General features: G+C 38.7%; 1 protein-coding gene across 1 annotated transcript; it reads left to right on the forward strand.

Annotated features, from left to right (window-relative positions):
• Positions 1-17367: 17367 nt before the first annotated feature.
• Positions 17368-18289, forward strand: LOC114238587 (olfactory receptor 13H1). The gene is given in 4 exon segments (XM_028167967.2): positions 17368-17655; positions 17657-17979; positions 17981-18093; positions 18096-18289. Coding segments are annotated over 4 exon segments (918 nt in total).
• Positions 18290-21682: the final 3393 nt, after the last annotated feature.

Raw genomic sequence — 21682 nt, forward strand, 5'->3', positions numbered from 1 at the left:
ATTTACAATAGCCAGGACATGGAACCAGCCTAAATGTCCATCTGACAGCGGAATAGATAAAGAAGATGTGGCACATATATACAATGGAATATTACTCAGCCATAAAAAGAAACGAAATTGAGTTATTTGTGTGAGGTGGATGGACCTAGAGTCTGTCATACGGAGTAAAGTAAGTCCGAAAGAGAAAAACAAATACCATATTCTAACAGGTATATATGAAATCTAAAAAAAAAAATGGTACAGATGAACCTAGTTGCAGAGCAGGAATAAAGATGTAGACATAGGGAATAGACTTAGAAATGTCTACATAGAGATGTAGACATAGAGAGGACACGGGGTGGGAGGGGAAAGCTGGGGCGAAGTGAGAGTAACATCGACATATACACACTACTGAATGCAAAATAGTTATCTGGTGGGAAGCAGCAGCATAGCAGAGGGAGATCAGCTGGTTGCTTTGCGATGACCTAGAAGGGTGAGATAGGGATGGTGGGAGGGAAGCTCAAGAGGGTGGGTATATGGGGGCATATGTATGCATATGGCTGATTCACTTTGTTGTACAACAGAAACTAAAGCAGTATTGTGAAGCAATTATACTCCAATAAAGATCTATTAAAAAATAATAAAATAGAGAGAGCCAGAAGGAACAAATTAACATTTTTTTCATTCACTTCAAAAAATAGAGAGAGAGGGATGTGTACCAGATAGAAAATTAGTAAACAAGACAGTCATATCCTGCTTTCAAGGAGCTTACATTATTTTGTTGTTGTTTAGCGGGAACTTATATAACTGCTCCCTAAGTGCCAGGCATTGTCCTCAGAACAAATATTAACTCCTTTAGTCCTCACAAAACATTATGAAGTATTATTATTCCCATTTTACATATGAAGATACAACTGAAGCCTTGATTCAAGCCTCATCTGGACTATTGCAGCAACTTTCCAATGAGTCTTGCTGTCTCCAAACTTGCCCCCACCCATTCCATCTTCCACAATGCTGCCAAGTTGATCTTTCTAGAACTAAAACCAACCATATACTCTTTAAACTCTTCAGTAACTTTCCACTTAGAACAAAGTCCCAGTCTTTAGCATGGTGAACAACACCCTTCATTTATGACCCCCACCTAACTCTGCAACCTATTGTTTGCCTCACCTTCTCTTTACATGGTCTTCTCTAGCTATGCTGAGCTGCTTTTGGTTTCCCAAACTAGGAAGGAGTTTTCATGTCTCTAGGCCTTCTCTCTGACTTTCCTTTCTACCTTCCAATGGTTTCCTGACTAGCATGCACATATCTTAAAGACTCAACTTCAAGCTTTCCTTCTCAGTTAACCTTTCCTGACAATCTCTCAGTAGAATTGACCAGACTCTCTTCTTTTTCCCATTATAGCTGGTATTCCTATAAAACCACCTGCAATATTTTTTTCCATGAACTCTTTTAGATATCTGTATCTCCTTACTAAATGATAAGATTATTGAAGTTAGGGACCTAGACATATTTATTTCTGTTCATTGAGCTTCTGACATATTGTCTGAAACCATAGTATAATCAATATACATTTATTTAACAAGTGAATATGTAAATAAATGAATCAATCAATAGATGAAGTAATTTAAATTTCTATGAATCAATCAGTGAATCAATCAATAGATCAATTAATGTGAATTTTATGGAAACTTGACTTCTGCATGGAGTTTATTGTCCCTCTGCAAGCTATGCTGAGTCAATAGACTTTCATCATCATGTTCTTCCTCAGGAGCCTAAAATGCTTCTGACCTGAATACATCAAATGACTACATGATAAAGAATTTCCAGGAGGAGGAGGAACCAAGATGGCGGAGTAGAAGGACGTGCTCTCACTCCCTCTTGCGAAAACACCAGAATCACAACTAGCTGCTGGACAATCATCGACAGGAAGGCACTGGAACTCACCAAAACAGATACCCCACATCCAAAGACAAAGGAGAAGCCACAATGAGATGGTAGGAGGGGCGCAATCACAGTAAAATCAAATCCTATAACTGGTGGGTGGGTGATTCACAGACTGGCGAACACTTATACCACAGAAGTCCACCCACTGGAGTAAAGGTTCTGAGCCCCATGTCAGGCTTCCCAACCTGGGGGTCCGGCAACGGAAGAAGGAATTCCTAGAGAATCAGACTTTGAAGCCTAGTGGGAATTGATTGCAGGACTTCGACAGGACTGGGGGAAACAGAGACCCCACTCTTGGAGGGCACACACAAAGTACTGTGTGCATTGGGACACAGGGGAAGGAGCAGTGACCCCAGGGGAGACAGAACCAGACCTACCTGCTAGTGTTGGATGCTCTCCTGCAGAGGCAGGGGGTGGCTCTGTTTCACCGTGGGGACAAGGACACTGGCAGCAGAAGTTGTGGGAAGTACTCCTTGGTGTGAGCCCTCCCAGAGTCTGTCATTAGCCCCACCAAAGAGCCCAGGTAGGCTCCACTGTTGGGTTGCCTCAGGTCAAACAACCAACAGGGAGGGAACCCAGCCCCACCCATCAACAGTCAAGTGGATTAAACTTTTACTGAGCTCTGCCCACCACAGCAACAGTCAGCTCTACCCACCACCAGTCCCTCCCACCAAGCCTCTTAGATAGCCTCATCCACCAGAGAGCAGACAGCAGAAGCAAGAAGAACTACAATTCTGCAGCCTGTGGAACAAAAACCACATTCACAGAAAGATAGACAAGATGAAAAGGCAGAGGGCTATATACCAGATGAAGGAACAAGATAAAACCCCAGAAAAACAACTAAATGAAGTGGAGATAGACAACATTCCAGAAAAAGAATTCAGAATAATGATAGTGAAGATGATCCAGGACCTCGGAAAAAGAATGGAGGCAAAGACTTAGAAGATGCAAGAAATGTTTAACAAAGACATAGAAGAATTAAAGAACAAACAAACAGAGATGAACAATACAATAACTGAAATGAAAACTACACTAGAAGGAATCAATAGCAGAATAACTGAGGCAGAAGAACGGATAAGTGACCTGGAAGACAGAATGGTGGAATTCACTGCTACGGAACAGAATAAAGAAAAAAGAATGAAAAGAAATGAAGACAGCCTAAGAGACCTCTGGGACAACATTAAACGCAACAACATTCGCATTATAGGGGTCCCAGAAGGAAAAGAGAGAGAGAAAGGACCCAAGAAAATATTTGAAGAGATTATGGTCGAAAACTTCCCTAACATGGGAAAGGAAATAGCCACCCAAGTCCAGGAAGCACAGCGAGTCCCATACAGGATAAACCCAAGGAGAAACATGCTGAGACAAATTGGCAAAAATTAAAGACAAAGAAAAATTATTGAAAGCAGCAAGGGAAAAAAGACAAATAACATACAAGGGAACTCCCATAAGGTTAACAGCTGATTTCTCAGCAGAAACTCTACAAGCCAGAAGGGAGTAGCATGATATACTTAAAATGATGAAAGGGAAGAACCTACAACCAAGATTACTCTACCCGGCAAGGATCTCATTCAGATTCCTTGGAGAAATCAAAAGCTTTACAGACAAGCAAAAGCTAAGAGAATTCAGCATCACCAAACCAACTCTACAACAAATGCTAAAGGAACTTCTCTAAGTGGGAAACACAAGAGAAGAAAAGGACCTACAAAAACAAACCCAAAATAATTAAGAAAATGGTAAGAGGAACATACATATCGATAATTGCCTTAAACGTGAATGGATTAAATACTCCAACCAAAAGACACAGGCTTGCCGAATGGATGCAAAAACAAGACCCATATATATGCTGTCTACGAGAGACCCACTTCAGACCTAGGGACACATACAGACTGAAAGTGAGAGGATGGAAAAAGATATTCCATGCAAATGGAAATCAAAAGGAAGCTGGAGTAGCTATACTCATATCAGATAAAATAGACTTTACAATAAAGAATGTTACAAGATACAAGGAAGGACACTGTGTAATGATCAAGGGATCAATCCAAGAAGAAGACATAACAATTATAAATAAATATGCACCCAGCATAGGAGCACCTCAATACATAAGGCAACTGCTAACAGCTCTAAAAGAGGAAATCGACAGTAACACAATAATAGTGGGGGACTTTAACACCTCACTTAAACCAATGGACAGATCGACCAAAAAGAAAATAAATAATGAAACAGAAGCCTTAAATGACACAATAGACCAGATAGATTTAATTGATATTTATAGGACATTCCATCCAAAAACACCAGATTACACTTTCTTCTCAAGTGCGCACGGAACATTCTCCAGGATAGATCACATCTTGGGTCACAAATCAAGCCTCAGTAAATTTAAGAAAATTGAAATCATATCAAGTAACTTTTCTGACCACAACACTATGAGATTAGAAATGAATTACAGGGGAAAAAACGTAAAAAACACAAACACATGGAGGCTAAACAATACGTTACTAAATAACCAAGAGAACACTGAAGAAATCAAAGAGGAAATCAAAAAATACCTAGAGACAGATGACAATGAAAACACGACGATCCAAAACCTATGGGATGCAGCAAAAGCAGTTCTAAGAGGGAAGCTTACAGCTATACAAGCCTACCTCAAGAAAAAAGAAAAATCTCAAGTAAACAATCTAACCTTACACCTAAAGGAACTAGAGAAAGAAGAACAAACAAAACCCAAAGTTAGCAGAAGCAAAGAAATCATCAAGATCACAGCAAAAATAAATGAAATAGAAACAAAGAAAACAATAGCAAAGATCAATAAAACTAAAAGCTGGTTCTTTGAGAAGATAAACAAAATTGATAAACCATTAGCCAGACTCATCAAGAAAAAGAGGGAGAGGACTCAAATCAATAAAATTAGAAGTGAAAAAGGACAAGTTAAAACAGACACTGCAGAAATACAAAGCATCCTAAGAGACTACTGTAAGCAACTCTATGCCAATAAAATGGACAACCTGGAAGAAACGGACAAATTCTTAGAAAAGTATAACCTTCCAAGACTGAACCAGGAAGATACAGAAAATCTGAACAGACCAATCACAAGTAATGAAATTGAAACTGTGATTAAAAATCTTCCAACAAACAAAAGTCCAGGTCCAGATGGCTTCACAGGTGAATTCTATCAAACATTTAGAGAAGAGTTAACACCTATCCTTCTAAAACTCTTCCAAAAAATTGCAGAGGAAGGAACACTCCCAAACTCATTCTATGAGGCCACCATCACCCTGATACCAAAACCAGACAAAGATACTACAAAAAAAGAAAATTACAGACCAATATCACTGATGAATATAGATGCAAAAATCCTCAACAAAATACTAGCAAACAGAATCCAACAATACATTAAAAGAATCATACACCACGATCAAGTGGGATTTATCCCAGGGATGTAAGGATTCTTCAATATATGCAAATCAATCAATGTGAAACACCATATTAACAAACTGATGAATTAAAACCACATGATCATCTCAATAGATGCAGAAAAAGCTTTTGACAAAATTGAACACCCATTTATGATAAAAACTCTCCAGAAAGTGGGCATAGGGGGAACCTACCTCAACATAATAAAGGTCATATACGACAAACCCACGGCAAACATCATTCTCAACGGTGAAAAACTGAAAGCATTTCCTCTAAGATCAGGAACAAGACAATGATGTCCACTCTCACCACTATTATTCAACATAGTTTTGGAAGTCCTAGCCATGGCAATCAGAGAAGAAAAAGAAATAAAAGGAATACAAATTGGAACAGAAGAAGGAAAACTGTCACTGTTTGCAGATGACATGATACTATACATAGAGAATCCTAAAGATGCCACCAGAAAATGACTAGAGCTAATCAATGAATTTGGTAAAGTTGCAGGGTACAAAATTAATGCACAGAAATCTCCTGCATTCCTATACACTAATGATGAAAAATCTGAAAGAGAAATTATGGAAACACTCCCATTTACCATTGCAACAAAAAGAATAAAATACCTAGGAATAAACCTACCTAGGGCGACAAAAGACCTGTATGCAGAAAACTATAAGACACTGATGAAAGAAATTAAAGATGATACCAACACATGGAGAGGTATACCATGTTCTTGGATTGGAAGAATCAATATTGTGAAAATGACTATACTACCCAAAGCAATCTACAGATTCAATGCAATCCCTATCAAATTACCAATGGCATTTTTTACAGAACTAGAACAAATCATCTTAAAATTTGTATGGAGGCACAAAAGAACCCAAAGAGCCAAAGCAGTCTTGAGGGAAAAAAACGGAGCTGGAGGAATCAGACTCCCTGACTTCAGACTATACTACAAAGCTACAGTAATCAAGACAATATGGTACTGGCACAAAAACAGAAACAGATCAATGGAACAAGATAGAAAGCCCAGAGATAAACCCACACACCTATGGTCAACTAATCTATGACAAAGGAGGCAAAGATATACAATGGAGAAGAGACAGTCTCTTCAATAAGTGGTGCTGGGTAAACTGGACAGCTACATGTAAAAGAATGAAATTGGAACACTTCCTAACACCATACACAAAAATAAACTCAAAATGGATTTGAGACCTAAATTTTAGACTGGACACTGTAAAACACTTAGAGGAAAACATAGGAAGAACACTCTTTGACATAAATCACAGCAAGATCTTTTTTGATCCACCTCCTAGAGTAATGGAAATAAAAAACAAAAATAAACAAATGGGACCTAATGAAACTTCAAAGCTTTTGCACAGCAAAGGAAACCATAAACAAGATGAAAAGACAACCCTCAGAATGGGAGAAAATATTTGCAAATGAATCAACGGACAAAGGATTAATCTCCAAAATATATAAATAGCTCATGCAGCTCAACATTAAAGAAACAAACACCCCAACCCAAAAATGTGTAGAAGACCTAAATAGACATTTCTCCAAAGAAGACATACAGATGGCCAAGAAGCACATGAAAAGCTGCTCAACATCAATAATTATTAGAGAAATGCAAATCAAAACTACAATGAGGTATCACCTCACACCAGTTAGAATGGGCATCATCAGAAAATCTACAAACAACAAATGCTGGAGAGGGTGCAGAGAAAAGGGAACCCTCTTGCACTGTTGGTGGGAATGTAAATTGATACAGCTACTATGGAGAACAGTATGGAGGTTCCTTAAAAAACTAAAAATAGAATTATCATATGATCCAGCAATCCCACTACTGGGCATATACCCCGAGAAAACCATAATTCTAAAAGACACATGCACCCCAACGTTCATTGCAGCACTATTTACAATAGCCAGGTCATGGAAGCAACCTAAATGCCCACTGACAGACGAATGGATAAAGAAGTAGTGGTACATATATACAATGGAATATTACTCAGCCATAAAATGGAACGAAATTGAGTCATTTGTTGAGACGTGGATGGATCTAGAGACTGTCATACCGAGTGAAGTAAGTCAGAAAGAGAAAAACAAATATCGTATATTAACGCGTGTATGTGGAACCTAGAAAAATGGTACAGATGAACCGGTTTGCAGGGCAGAAGTTGAGACACAGATGTAGAGGACAAACGTATGGACACCAAGGGGGAAAACCGAGGTGGGGTGGGGATGTTGGTGTGCTGAATTGGGCGATTGGGATTGACATGTATACACTGATGTGTATAAAATTGATGACTATTAAGAACCTGCAGTATAAACAAACAGACAAAAAAACAAAAAGGAATTTCCATAATACTAATTGCCTTTTGTTAAGTGTTTCTTATGTTCTAGGCACATTGCTTATCACTTTCCATATAAACTGTTTTATCTCCTTAAGCCCATTTCTTAATCTACAAAATTATTATATGTTTCATAGGTCTATTGTAAAGGTAAATGAGCTAATCTATATATCTATGGATATATATTCCCCCCCCAAAAAAACAGATAAGGCACATTGTATTCTACCTGAAATTTAGACCTAATCCTGAGATCTATAGGCTTGTTCTGATTCTATTTAAACCCTTAAAATAATTCCATGAATTTGCATATTTCTTTATCTTCAAGTGTCTTTCATACTCAGTATATAATTTGGTTCTTACAATGCCCATATGCAGTACTTAGAGTGGGGATTATTGTTCACTATTTCACAAACAGGAAGAGGTTAATAGACATACTACAATAATAAGGCAAGTTTGTGACATAGCCAAGACTAGAACCCAGATCTCCCCACAGGGTATTTGCATTTTTTATATTGGGGTCATTTATGATAAAGTCTCATATTCTAAAATTTGTGTCATTTAAATGAGCACATTTGGTACAACTCTCTTGTGTGAAACTCATAAAAAGTTTTTGAAATTAAATCCCACTGCTTGGCTTCTGTTCATACAGAACATTTTTTTCTTGTTTTTAAGCCTTCAAAGTTTCTCCACTCTCATCTTGAGGAAGAGTTCTACATTTTCCCCATTGTTTACAATTAGTATGTCATCATATAGCTGGAAGTTTCAGGTGAAGTTAACTGCCATGTCTGCCAACTTCTTAACAATGCCCAGTGTGGCATCTTTGGGGGTTTGTAAGAAATAATTTTTAATTGCTCAACTTTGAACAATGCACTGAGGCTAATCACGCCTCCTGAGCCTGGACAAACCTCCAGACTCAAAGCTGTTAGAAGCGTTCTGTAAGTTCCTTTATAAACCATTCAAAAATTAAAACCCTAGACCCTTAGTAGTCACACCATAGCCCTTTTCTTTAATATGTTTCAAATGGAAAATATTTGAATTTGGAGGGAAAGAATGATTTTACAGTATTTAGTCTGAACCACCTCTAGAAGGAGGCATTCACTGATTCATTCTTTATTTCAACAAATATTTATGGGGTACCTGCTGTACCCTAGGCACTGCTGGACCTGGAATAAAGCATTTAATAATCTTACTGCATTTTACATTAATTAGGGTTCCCTTCCTTTATTCTAAACTTACAGCTTATATTGTTACCAATGTATTGTCATAGGCAAGATGGGACATTTGTCTCAAACCTTACTTTATTTTTTCAATCTGGTATTCACAGATATTTTCAAAGTTAATAAGGCAGTGTTGTGGGTTCCCTTTAGTGATCATTCATTAAGGTGTTTTTCTTATATTTCTTCTTTTACTGATCCCTAGTTTTCAAAGGCCAGTTCTTGCCTTTGTATTTGACAGCAAGGGCCACATACAGAGACGCACTTGGGTACTGTGCAATTACAGGAAATAAATATTTAGTGTGAATTTTTTAAAAAGAAAAAGACGTGTTCTGTTTGTCTGGGATCAACCTCAAAGAATCACAGGTGGGAAGAACATTTTTCCAATTGAAGATGAGCACATCATATTTCAACGTTAAGACAAATTTCCTTATAAATCTGTTTAAAGACTATTATGAGATATTTGGCTAATCAGTCCTCTCTGGAACCTCATCTCCCTTTTTTTCTGCTAACACATGGTTCAGGTCTACCTCGTAACATAAAGGAAAAGGAGAAGGCAGAATTGTTACTTGCTAAATGAAGATTATAATTTTGTGCATAATTCCAGACAGGCACCCAAGGACTATGATGACGAATTGCTTATACTACAGTTAGCCCTTTGGAAACCACTACACACTCTTTCTTTTGCTCATCCTCTGATTAAGGATCTTTCAAGAGTGCATCAGAAGCAGAGTTACTGAAGAGGTCTTCTACTAGTCACAATCTTTCCGAAACAGAGAAATGTATTCCCACCAGCTTAGTCCCCAACCCCTGCCTCTTCCCCTTTGCCCACAGTAACTCCTGCTGTTCAGCCTTCAAAGGGCTTCATTTGACTGTTAGGATACCTCCCTACACTAAGCTACAGAATCCACAAATGTTTCCTTTTTTTACCTTAACCCAGATCTTTCCTGACACCGTTTTACTAGGACTTAACATAACTTCCTTAGCTGTCTTCCATATACAGGAAAGATATTTATCACCCACTATCAAAAAAGAATGCTTTGAATAGGAACAGTTTCTCTAGAACCAAGAATGTCATAACTGGAATGGGTCTTAGAAATGGTCTGTACAGTTAAAAAAAAAACAAAAACTGAGCCCCAGAAAGTTGAAGTGACTTGCCCAAAGTCAGGCAGCTTGTAAGGTGTCCACTCTCTCGTTAGGTCCTCCCTTTTAACCAATTTGAGAAATGACACATTAAGGATGCATTCAGTGGTTATAAGGCTGACTGAAGTTAAGTACTCTCATAAGAACTCATTCTTTATCCTAAATATTACTGTTTTCTAATTGGCAGGGAAACAAGCTCCAGCTAAAGATAGATGTCTTAATAAAGTGGTAACAATATCATGTCACTCTGAGTTACCCAAAGACCTGGACAAAATCCTGCTCAGTACTAGCTTTGATACATTTGCCCTCAAAGCAAGCATCAAGCAAAAGACCATATGGATAATTTCTAAAAGTCAGTGATCTGGAAGTAATAAATCCTTAGTTTTCTATCCATCTCTGTCTCTAATTAATTGTGTGACCTTTAGTCAATTCACTTCATTGCTTTAGGCTACAATTTTCTCATTTATAAAATATAGGAACCAATTTATGTGAATGTATTTGGAGAAGCAAAAATAGCTAACAATTCTAATATTTATTGAAACTTACCATATGCCAGGCACTCTTACAAGCATATCCATGTATTTACTCATTTCCTATAAAAAGGAAAATTAGGCTCAGATTATTTGGATTACTTTAACAAGGTCACATAGTTAGCAAGCCCCTGGGTACACAGCCATAACCACTACCACAGACTGTTTCCCACTACCCTATTATCTACTGGCACTGCCCTAAAAAGTCCTAAAGAAGTAGAAAAACAAGTATCTGGCTTCTGGTTACCTATGATATAGCTGAAGAATCAGATAACATAGAGAACCATGTAACAAAATAGATAGCAAAAGAGCCAAAAACTAGGTTTAGTGTTGAAAGATGGATTAGGTACTATCTTGCTTTCCAAGTTGGTATAACATCAGGATCATTGGTGTAGAAGGAGTAGGGGTGAGCACTCATGGAGCAATGAAGAAAGTAACCAGACTTAAGTGGAGAGAACTTGTTGAGCAGTCATAGGAGACAGAGGTGGATGTGGGAATCAATAACAAATACCACCAAGTAGCTTGTCTGCATAGCACTTACCACAGGTGCATATTTATATTCTTGATAGTTTGGTTAATGTCAATTTTCCCTACCAGACAACAAGCTCCATGAAAGTGGGAACTGTGTCAGAATTTTTTTTTTGCTCCGTTGTATCCTCAATGCAAAGCACATTGCCTAACACACAGTGGGTACTCATTAAGTATTTGTAGAATAAATATATTAATGTGTAAATGCGCGAACAAATGAATGTTAAATGATAGATGAGGAACTGCCACAGTTGGCCTCGCATGTCAGATGAAGGAATACAGACTTGATACAGTTGAAAAAAAGCTCCCGTGGAAGCTCTTTGAGCAGGCTGGGGTGGTGGAAGTGGGAATGGAAAGGCAAACATAAGGGCTATTTCAACGTGGGACTCAATAACACATGCACTCTCTGTTGTGCACTCTCTATCCCAGCTGTCCCCTGATAGACATTTCTCTACCAGCTGCAGGCTCTGTCACGACACCAATTTAATACTGAAAGAATGTGAAGAGACTATGGACCAAAATAAAAAAGAATTATTTCTTAGTTCTCTGGAAAGCCCAACAGTGGTATACAGAAGTCTCATGGTCTCAAAAGTCTCCTTTCTCTTTCTTTATTTGTTTTCCCTACACAAAATACTACGTTTTTTTCAAACAGCTCTGGTTTGGCAAAATTTAATTGCCTGTTTGGGATGAGGTCCCTGAAGCTCTCACAAGCTAATTATTTCTTTCTGCTGAAGACCAGAAACTTTGAACTGTACTCGTGAGATAAATGGTCTGGTAGCACTTTGGAACTTCAAGTTGTTTAAGTTACTGAGCAGCTCATCAACTTTCTCCCTGCATCTGGAATTGAATCTGGAAGAGAATCAGACCCCAGACATCATAAGTATGCTGATGATGTAGGATTTATAGATTTAGTTCAGAGCAAAGTATGCTCCCAGAGATAGAGCTCTGGTGACAGCTTCCGGGTAAACATATATCGATGGATTCTTAACCTAGACCAAGAGAAGGGGAGGAACGGCACAATTTCTAAAAACCAAACTGCTCAATGAAAGGCAGGTTCTGGTAGTTATATTTTCTGGTTAAGTGAGGGGTAACCAAACAGCTTTGTGCTTCAACTCCAGTTTAATGCTTTTGAAGCGCCTGAGTCTATTGTCCAGCCTTAGTGGGTAGAGTAACTGTCATTAGATCTTTTTGCTGACCGAGGGATGCTCAGGACCTTGGAGTCTTCAGGTTGTACACTTTCACACTCTGGCACTGAAAATAGGTAGTGGAGAAAGAGTAGGAAACTGGGTAGGGTATACACAAATCCCAGGACACTTCCTTGAAATCATCCAATTTAGTTTAAAGCCCTGGCTGCAGCATGTTTTATTATCATTTCCCTCTTTTTAAAGAAAGTGACAATTTGGTTTAATTGTGTTCCAGTTCATCAAGATAAGATAATAGATACATAAATATTGCCAAGAGGCAAAAGATGTCTAATCTAGCAGGTCGAAAATTGAAATAACCTAAGGGTCTTGATGCAAAGTATTCAAATGACCTCAATCGTCCTTGTTATAACTTTTCTAGGGAAGATAAAAACAAAGATGTACATGAGTCAAAGGTCAGTGAAAGAAATGTTTGCCTAAGAAATTAAATAATTTAATCAGATACCATCACCAAGGGTTGCACATTAAAGTTTCTGGCAATTGTAATTTGCTCTATTCAAAAAAATATTTTTTTTCTTCAGAGGTTTCCAGGCCTTTGAGAGTTTGAGAAGCTGGGAAGGCTTTTGAAATCTCACCAGGAGAGTTTGCACAGAGATCGTCATGTTCCAGACCTGACAACTGTTGGAAACTTGATATTTTCAGCAGTCTCATTCTGCTCCACCTACTGGTACTTGAGAGGAACCTCCAATGGTAAGTCAGTAACAGGAAAATGCTCCAGTTTCTTTCATTCCCCCTCCCACTTTTTTTTTAACCTCTAACCATTTATCAGACATGGGCGACCTCCAGGAGGGCAAGAGGGCAGCTGTTAGTTGAAAGAAAAGTTAGGCTATATAAATAATTGCAGGCAACAAGACTAAGATGGGAAACATTCTAAGCCCAGTTTTCCAGGAATCTTTTAACGATAATTTTAGGATGAGACAATCATCAGCACTGCCTTGGAGAGCAGGGCCCAGACTAAATGATAAATAAGTCCCTCAGTTTAGATGCTGAGTAGCCTTTAAGTGTGAAAGGGAAGTTGTCATCAATTTTAATTCCATAGGTTCAGACACAGTACTAATGGAGGCAAGGTCATGGGTTCGATCCCAATCTCTATCAGTAAGCTTAACACCATTAAAAACAAGTCTTCCCGCAACCATAGACCGATCACCAATTTTTAATCAAATCGCTCATCAATTTATTCAACTAGGCTCATGAAAGACTGAGGTATAGACTCTATAAACAATACCTCAATACTGGAGAAATAAAATACATCCTGCTGGTCATTAAGAATTATAGGTTCATATAAGGAGGGAAAACATTTATTTATCAATATTTAACAGCAAAATCAGTGTGCTTTATAGAGTTCTAGGAGCAACAGAGACTTTTAAATGGCATAATAATCAGCCATCTACTTCTATGCAAAACCAGTTCATCCTCCCATCTGCAGCTTGTCCATCACCTTTTTAGATATTCTACTGTGAATGGCCCATATATAGGTAATTGGGAGTTAAACATAGACCACAAAGAAGTTTAAGGTATGATTGTACTAATTTAAAATATAACAGGCTTCAGCGTATTGTTTCATATAGCCATGTGACTCTCATCTTTCTGCATTTTCCCTCTGTGGAAATGATTATCTCATTAGGTCTCTCAAGATCTGAGGACACCCCTGTGAAGGCAGGTTATTATCTTCTCCCTCCCTTACATGTGTTTGACACTTCACAAGTGGCATACACTTTCACTTCCATGAATTTACCATTCTCATGTACTTAGCCTGTCTGAGAGGCTGAACAAAGTAGAGAACTAGACACAGGGACAGGTTACTTGGACTCCAGGACAGGGAAGTGGGAGAATTGTAGAATCTTCTTTGCTAAAGACTTTTAAGGACAAGCGAGTCTCCCATTTCAAAGATGGTTAGAGAAACTTCATCCCTTAGTAAACCCCTTCTGTAGCCCACATGAATTTCCAACAATGGAGGAAAATGTAGTAGATTCCTCGTATTCTGAGGTGTGTTAAGTTTTGTTTTGTCTTCCTTTTAATTGAGGGAAATCAGAGAATCCTAGCATGTTAGAGCTAGAAGGGCTCTTAGAGATCACTTAGTTTAACTAGATTGCAAATAAAAATCTAAGCCAATGAGGGGAAGAAACTTACCCAGAGAAATAGCCAGTGAGTAGCAGAAGCTTCAAGGAAGGGATTAGAAGAAAAGGGAGAGTTAATCTCATGAAGGAGCACATACACATTAGGAGGTGCTTGCCATGTAAACAGCAATATCTAGGGAAGAGGCAGATGGAAAAAGCGAGGCAGTCTTCCAATGTGGAAAAGCTAAAGAGTTCCAGTCACACATTCATTCAGCAAATAATTCTTAAGCACCTTCCATGCACCAGGCACCATTCTAGGTTTTGGGCATACAGCAGTGACTTCACTGAGTATGCATTCTAGTTGAGAGAAACAATCAATAAACATAATTAATAGATAAAATATACAAGATGCTAGAAATAATAATTCTAAAGAGAATTGGAAAGGGGAACATAAAATGCCAGGGGCTAGAGATGAGCTTTTAGACAGGGTGGCCAAAGAAGAACTGACTAAAAAGATGCATTGTGAGTAAAGACCTGAGAGAAGTGAGAAGGTAAGCCATACAAGGATCTTGGTTTCAGAAATACGGAGCAGCAAGATCAAAGAGATCAAAGGCTCTGAGAAAGGGATGTGCCCTGAGTGTTGAAGGAACAGTGAAGAGGCCAGTGTGACTAGAACAAAGTGAGCAAGGAAAAGAGTAGTAGGAACAGAGGTCAGAGAGGTAAAGGGGAGGCAAACCATGTAGTGCCTGATAGGTCATAGTAAGGAGGTTGGTGTTTAATTAGGTTGAAATGAGAAGCTATTGAAATTTTTTAATGGAAGAGTAACCTGACCTGACTTACAATATAACTGAATCATTTGAACTGAATGGAGGCAAAGCCAGAAACAGGGAAACCAATAAGGAAGTTATTGACAAAATCCAGGTGAATAATGACAATGACTTGGAATAAAGGATGGCAGTGCAGGTGGCAAGAGGAGTAGTTAGATTCTGAATAATATCTGTAACAGCCCAGTACTTTATTTTTTTTTTTAATATTTATTTATTTATTTATTTATTTATTTATTTATTTATTTATTTATTTATTTATGGCTGTGTTGGGTCTTCGTTTCTGTGCGAGGGCTTTCTCTAGTTGTGGCAAGCGGGGGCCACTCCTCATCGCGGTGCGCGGGCCTCTCACTATCGTGGCCTCTCTTGTTGCGGAGCACGGGCTCCAGATGCGCAGGCTCAGTAATTGTGGCTCACGGGCCTAGTTGCTCCGTGGCATGTGGGATCCTCCCAGACCAGGGCTCGAACCCGTGTCCCCTGCATTGGCAGGCGGATTCTCAACCACTGCACCACCAGGGAAGCCCAGCCCAGTACTTTATACGTTCATTTATTCATTCGATATCAGTTCCTTATGATGCCCCAGGCACTGTTCTAGATACTAGGGATAAGCCAGTAAACAAAGCAGACAAGGTTCTGTTCTCAATAAATTTACATTCGAGTGGGAGACAAGTAATCGAGTAATACAGGAGTCCCCAACCCCTGGACTGTGGACTGGTACCGGTCTGCCGGCCTGCTAGGAACCGGGCCACATGGCAGGAGGTGAGCGGCTGGCAAGCAAGTGAAGCTTCATCTGCGGCTCCCCATTGCTTCCCATCGCTCGAATTACCGCCTGAACCTTCATTCGCATTACTGCCTGAACCATCCCCTCGCACACCCGACCCCGTCCGTGGAAAAACTGTCTTCCAGGAAACCGGTCCCTGGTGTCAAAAAGGTTGGGGACCGCTGAAGTAAGAAACAATCAAATCATTAATGTAGTTTCAAATATTGGAATGTGCTGTAAGGAAAATTAAGCAGCGTGAGGGAAAAGAGAGTGATGAGGGTGAGAAGAGAGTGACTTTTCAGGTAGGCTGTTCACTCCTTACCATTCATACTTTTAGAAACATCACATTAGATTTTCACATTGCTAACTGGGGCTCAGCAATCACAACACGGAAAACACCAGAGAACCTGGAATTGTAACTCCAACCACAGACATTAGCAGAGGGTTTTCATAGACCTCAAGGGTTCCATGACATACTATATTTACATAATATCAGGTCAGATCAAAGAAATACTTGGGGACTTCCCTGGTGGTAGTAGTTAAGAATCCGCCTGCCAATGCAGGTGACATGGGTTCGATCCCTGCTCCAGGAAGATCCCACATGCTGCGGAGCAACTAAGCCCGTGCGCCACAACTACTGAGCCTGTGCTCTAGAGCCCGCGTGCCACAACCACTGAAGCCCACGTGCCTAGAGCCTGTGCTCCGCAACAAGAGAAGCCACCGCAATGAGAAGCTCGCACACAACAATGAGTAGCCCCCGCTAGCCACAACTAGAGAAACCCCACGCATAGCAATGAAGACCCAACGCAGCCAAAAATAAATAAATAAATTTATATATATAAAAAAGAAATACTTGGCAGGACTCTAGGACAAGCACCGTGGTAGATACTAGCACAATGGGAAAATGGAGGTATGAACAATCTAGGAGTGACAGACAGACACAAGAATAGGCAATATTTTAGCTAAGACTATCAGAAGGTACCCTCTTGGTGGAGATTAGTAACTCAAGCTGACAGAGGTTCAACCATCTCTATGAATCAGATTTGTCTTGGAAAATGGAGAACAAGTGAGAGAAGCAGGAAGATGCCCTCCTTTTCCTCTCTTCTTACTTGGAAAAAAAATAATACTAAAAAGTATCTGGCAAAAGTGGGTTGCAGAACTTTTCATATAACCATTTCAAAAGGATGGGGAATTTGCTGTTTTCCATGGGAGGGAGTAGATTTTTAGCTTTGCCTCTGTTTCCATTATAGATATCTCATTTGTATTCTTATAACTTTTGAAGAGGACAACGAGAATGATCCTGTACACCCTAGCTATTTCCAACCTTCTCATACCATCCCTCCATCTTTATTCTCATTCTTTCAGGTAAAATTAGGCAACTACATTGACACCCATCCAATGAATAGTGGCAAGTGGGAAGAATGGCCATGGACAATGCTACAGCAGTATTTGAGTTCCTTCTTATTGGAATCTCTAACTATCCTGAATGGAGAGTCACATTTTTCACATTGGTGCTGATAACTTACCTCAGAACATTATTGGGGAATGGACTTATCATCTTTCTTATCCACATTGACCCCCACCTCCACACTCCAATGTACTTCTTCCTTAGTAACCTGTCTTTCTTAGACCTTTGCTATGGAATAGTCTCCATGCCCCAGGCCTTGGTGTATTGTTTCTCTACCCATCCCTACCTCTCTTACCCACAACTGTTTGACCCAAATAAGTATCTCCTTGGTCTTGGCCACAGCAGAGTGCCTCCTGCTGGCTTTCATGGCCTACGATCGTGTGGTTGCTATCAGCAATCCCCTGTGCTATTCTGTGGTCATCAATGGCTCAGTGTGTGTTTGGCTGGCTGCTACCTCATGGGGGGCATCATTTGTGCTCACTGCCATGCTCATCTTATCCCTGCAACTTCATTTCTGTGGGGCTAATGTCATCAACCATTTTGTCTGTGAAATTCTCTCCCTTCTTAAGCTGGCTTGTTCTGATACCAGCCTCAATGAGCTTATGATCTTCATCACAAGTATTTTCCCTGCTCCTACCCTTTGGGTTTGTTCTCTCCTATGTCCGAATTGCCACTGCTGTTCTAAGGATTCGCTCAGCCCAGGGTAGGCTCAAGGCCTTTTCTACCTGTGGTTCTCATTTGAGTTGGTGGCAATCTTCTATGGGGCAGCCATTTCCATGTATATGAAACCACAGTCCAAGTCATCCCCTGACAAGGACAAGTTTATCTCAGTGTTTCATGGGGCTTTGACACCCATGCTGAACCCCCTAATATGTAGCCTGAGGAATAAGGATGTTAAAGGGGCAATAAGGAAAGTTATGGCAAAAAGGGCATAAGCCTTCTTTGCTTCTAAACTTCTAAAATAACATTCAGCTACATCTTCACTGATGGAAAAAACTGTTTAAAACGTCTGACTTTACCCTTGGTAGAGTAGGTGATCATTATATGAGAAGCTTCAGGAAGGGCTCCCACCCCAAAGTATTATTCTTACTGAGACTTGAATTTCCGTTACAGGCATTTTTTTTTTACTCTTTCTTTAGATATAACACATTAGTGGTCGGTCACCCATTAAGTTACTCAACTTCAGGTAAATAAATTTATCAGAACCATTTCCTCACTGACAGAAGAGACTTAAGCAGCAAGAGAATCTCCTATGACTGTTAGCAGGAGGCGAGGCATAACTGAAATTGGAAAATAGGACAAAGAATGGTGTCATAAAAGGCCAGAAGACAAATGTCAGAAATTTTACAACTTTACTGAAGGCAAACCCTGTTGTGAAATCACAATCCCTTACTCTACTTAACCTCAGAATCATGAGAAAATTTTATCATAGACATTTCCTACATTAGTGTAGAGTGTTTCATTTTTTTTTTCTTTTTCTAAACTTCTTGCAAATATATTATTTCATTCTGTATTCCTAATATCTCTGTAAAATTGGTAAGAAAAGTCACCATAATCCACCCCTCATGTTAACAATGAGAAAAAAAAATAGAATGAGTAAATCACTTATCAAAATAGCATAATTTTCAAATAAATGCAACATTCATTCAAATTCCATCTATTATACATTTTTTAAAATTATGGTATTCTCAGCCACTGAAACCATGTTTTAATATCAAGAAATAAAAAATATTTAGAAAAAAATCCAAGTGATTTAAATCTTTGATTTATTCATTCAACAAATATTAACTTTCTACTTTCAACCAGGAACTAGGTACTAGGTGCCAGGGCAAGTGTCATACATTATGCAAAACACTTCAAATTAACATTGTGAAATAAAGTTAAGTTGGTGAAATCAATAAAATTTTACAGGAAAAAACAATAGAGCCTTCAGGTAGAGAGAAATTCAGAAATTAGGAGAAATATATAGAGTACTCATTTTAATGACCCTGCTTTTGGGGGGAGAAATATTCTACTCCTTATTACAGCTCTCTATTTGCAGCTTAAAATGAGAATCATATTTTTGTTAATGGTGCCCCTACTACAAAATGGTAGCTCTGTCACTATATGCTTTGTCTCTTTATTGACTTGTTGGTACAGGCATAGGCAGAGTGACATAGTGGAGTTTGGAGACAGGGTTGCAGAATTGATTCTGCTACTAACTAGCTGTGTGACCTTAGTTATAGCACTCTTTGGCCCTCAGATTTGCTCATCAATATAATAGGAAGGTTGTGTTTTGTTACCCAAGGATCTCTCTAGTCCTAACATTCTGCATCTAGGGGTTATATAGATTTTCTTTATTTTCTTAAAAAAAATAGAATAATATCATCAATTTACTCTGCAACTTGCTTTTTCCACTTGACAATATATCATGGACATTCCGCAAGATCAATATATATAGATCTATCTGCCTGACTTTAAATGTTAGCTTTGACTGAAAAAGTAGACACACATAGCAGCTAGTTAACATAGCTATGGCCCTTCCAGCACTAACATTCTGTTTCTAGGCATCTAAACTCCAAAGACAATCTAATTCAACATTGATAGTAATTCATTTTAAATATAAAAATGAACTCTATGAGGGTGCTGTGGAATGAAATCAATTCTTGATTGTTGAAAACTGCTAAGGTTGACTATCGCTTCTCCACCTGATCACTCACAGGCATTGTGAGAAGCATTCCACTGTGCACCTCATCCTAGGCAGCTGGGTAGTGAAGCTTACTTTGCTTCACCCTGGAAAGCAAATAAAGACTGGTTTGAAACTAAGATAGTTCTGTTAGAAATTGAGGAGAAAGTTTGCAAACTGAAAAACAGTTTCCAAGTGATATTTTCCAATAGGGATTTAAGAAAAAGACGCCATACCCCATTCACAGGATTTGGGATTTCACTTGAGGAAAGGCAGTGAAGTATAACTATTTAGAGCACAGGCCCTGGAGCCAAACTTTTTGGATTCAGACTTTCATTCTACCACTTTTACTTCAAGTTACTCTCTCTGCTTTGATCTCTTCACCTAAGGGAGCTAATAGTACTTGTAACACTAACTGTAGTGTTCAGAGTTTGATCATGTAGACACAACCACTCTAGTTATATCAGGCAGGAAGGGATTTAATAAACAGAATTAGAGGCCTATGAAGCCTTTGGAAGGGTTGTGAGAGAGAAGGTAAAGGAATATTGCCAACAACCTCAGACAGTTGCAGGAATCGCAGGAATCTTGGGAAGTTTTAGGGATATTATGTAGGAAACTGTTACCAATGATGTCACTGAGGTAGATATTTCACAGAAGAATGCTCAGAAGCCATTTAAATCTCTGTTTACAAAGTCTACACACTTTTACAATACAGGTGAGAGCTAAAAAGGATATGTTGAAGGTGACTTCATAGCTTGGTTATAAGAACTGTATGACTCAATTCATGTAAAGCACTTAGAAAAGTGCCTGGCCTATAGTTAGAGAACAATAAACGTTAGCTGTCATTGTGAAGTCTGGATCACGTGAGCCTAAGACGCCACAGATTGAAATGCCTACTTGCTTCTTAAATAGTGCATTCCAAGGTTGCTCTCTCACCCATGCATTCAAGCATCTGTACATATATCATTCAATTAATATGCATTTATTAACTACCTACTATACAGCCGGTACTGTGGTATTGCCAGAGATGCGGTGGTCAAATAAAAGCATATTTGATCCTTCCCCTCAAAGAATTCACTGTCTAGGCGGGAAGAAAGATGTGTACGCAAGCAACATTACTATGTGAATTTATATCTTCCTAGTTCTTAAGATTATAAAGCACTTTATACACTTTACAGTTTATCTTATTCTTGAACATATATTACCTCATATCATCTTCTAAATAATTTAATGAGATAAGCAAACAGATATTGTTATTAATATTATAAAACTGACATTAAGAGGTGATAAAAAGATGTAGAGAGACTGTGATATTATCAAGGTCAACAGTTAGTGATATGACTGGGAAGAGAATACAATTCTCCTAGAATTATGGTGGTGGTAATTTCTCATTGTATACACATATCAAATCATTATGGTGTACACCTGAAACTAATATAATGTTATGTGTCAATTATACCTCAATAAAAAATTAATTTAATTTAATTTAATTTAAAAAAATACAATTCTCCTGATGCCTAGATGCTCTTTCTGATGGGAGCCTGATGGGTTCAGGGAGTCTTTGAAAAAAAAAGTAGGAAGAAGGTAAGACTGTTGCTGAACAGAGAAAGGAAAAAACACTATGTTTTCAGATTGTCTAGCTAAAACATCTGACCCTGACACT

Source organism: Balaenoptera acutorostrata, chromosome X (genome assembly GCF_949987535.1).
Source record: "Balaenoptera acutorostrata chromosome X, mBalAcu1.1, whole genome shotgun sequence".
Taxonomy (NCBI): Eukaryota; Metazoa; Chordata; class Mammalia; order Artiodactyla; family Balaenopteridae; genus Balaenoptera; species Balaenoptera acutorostrata.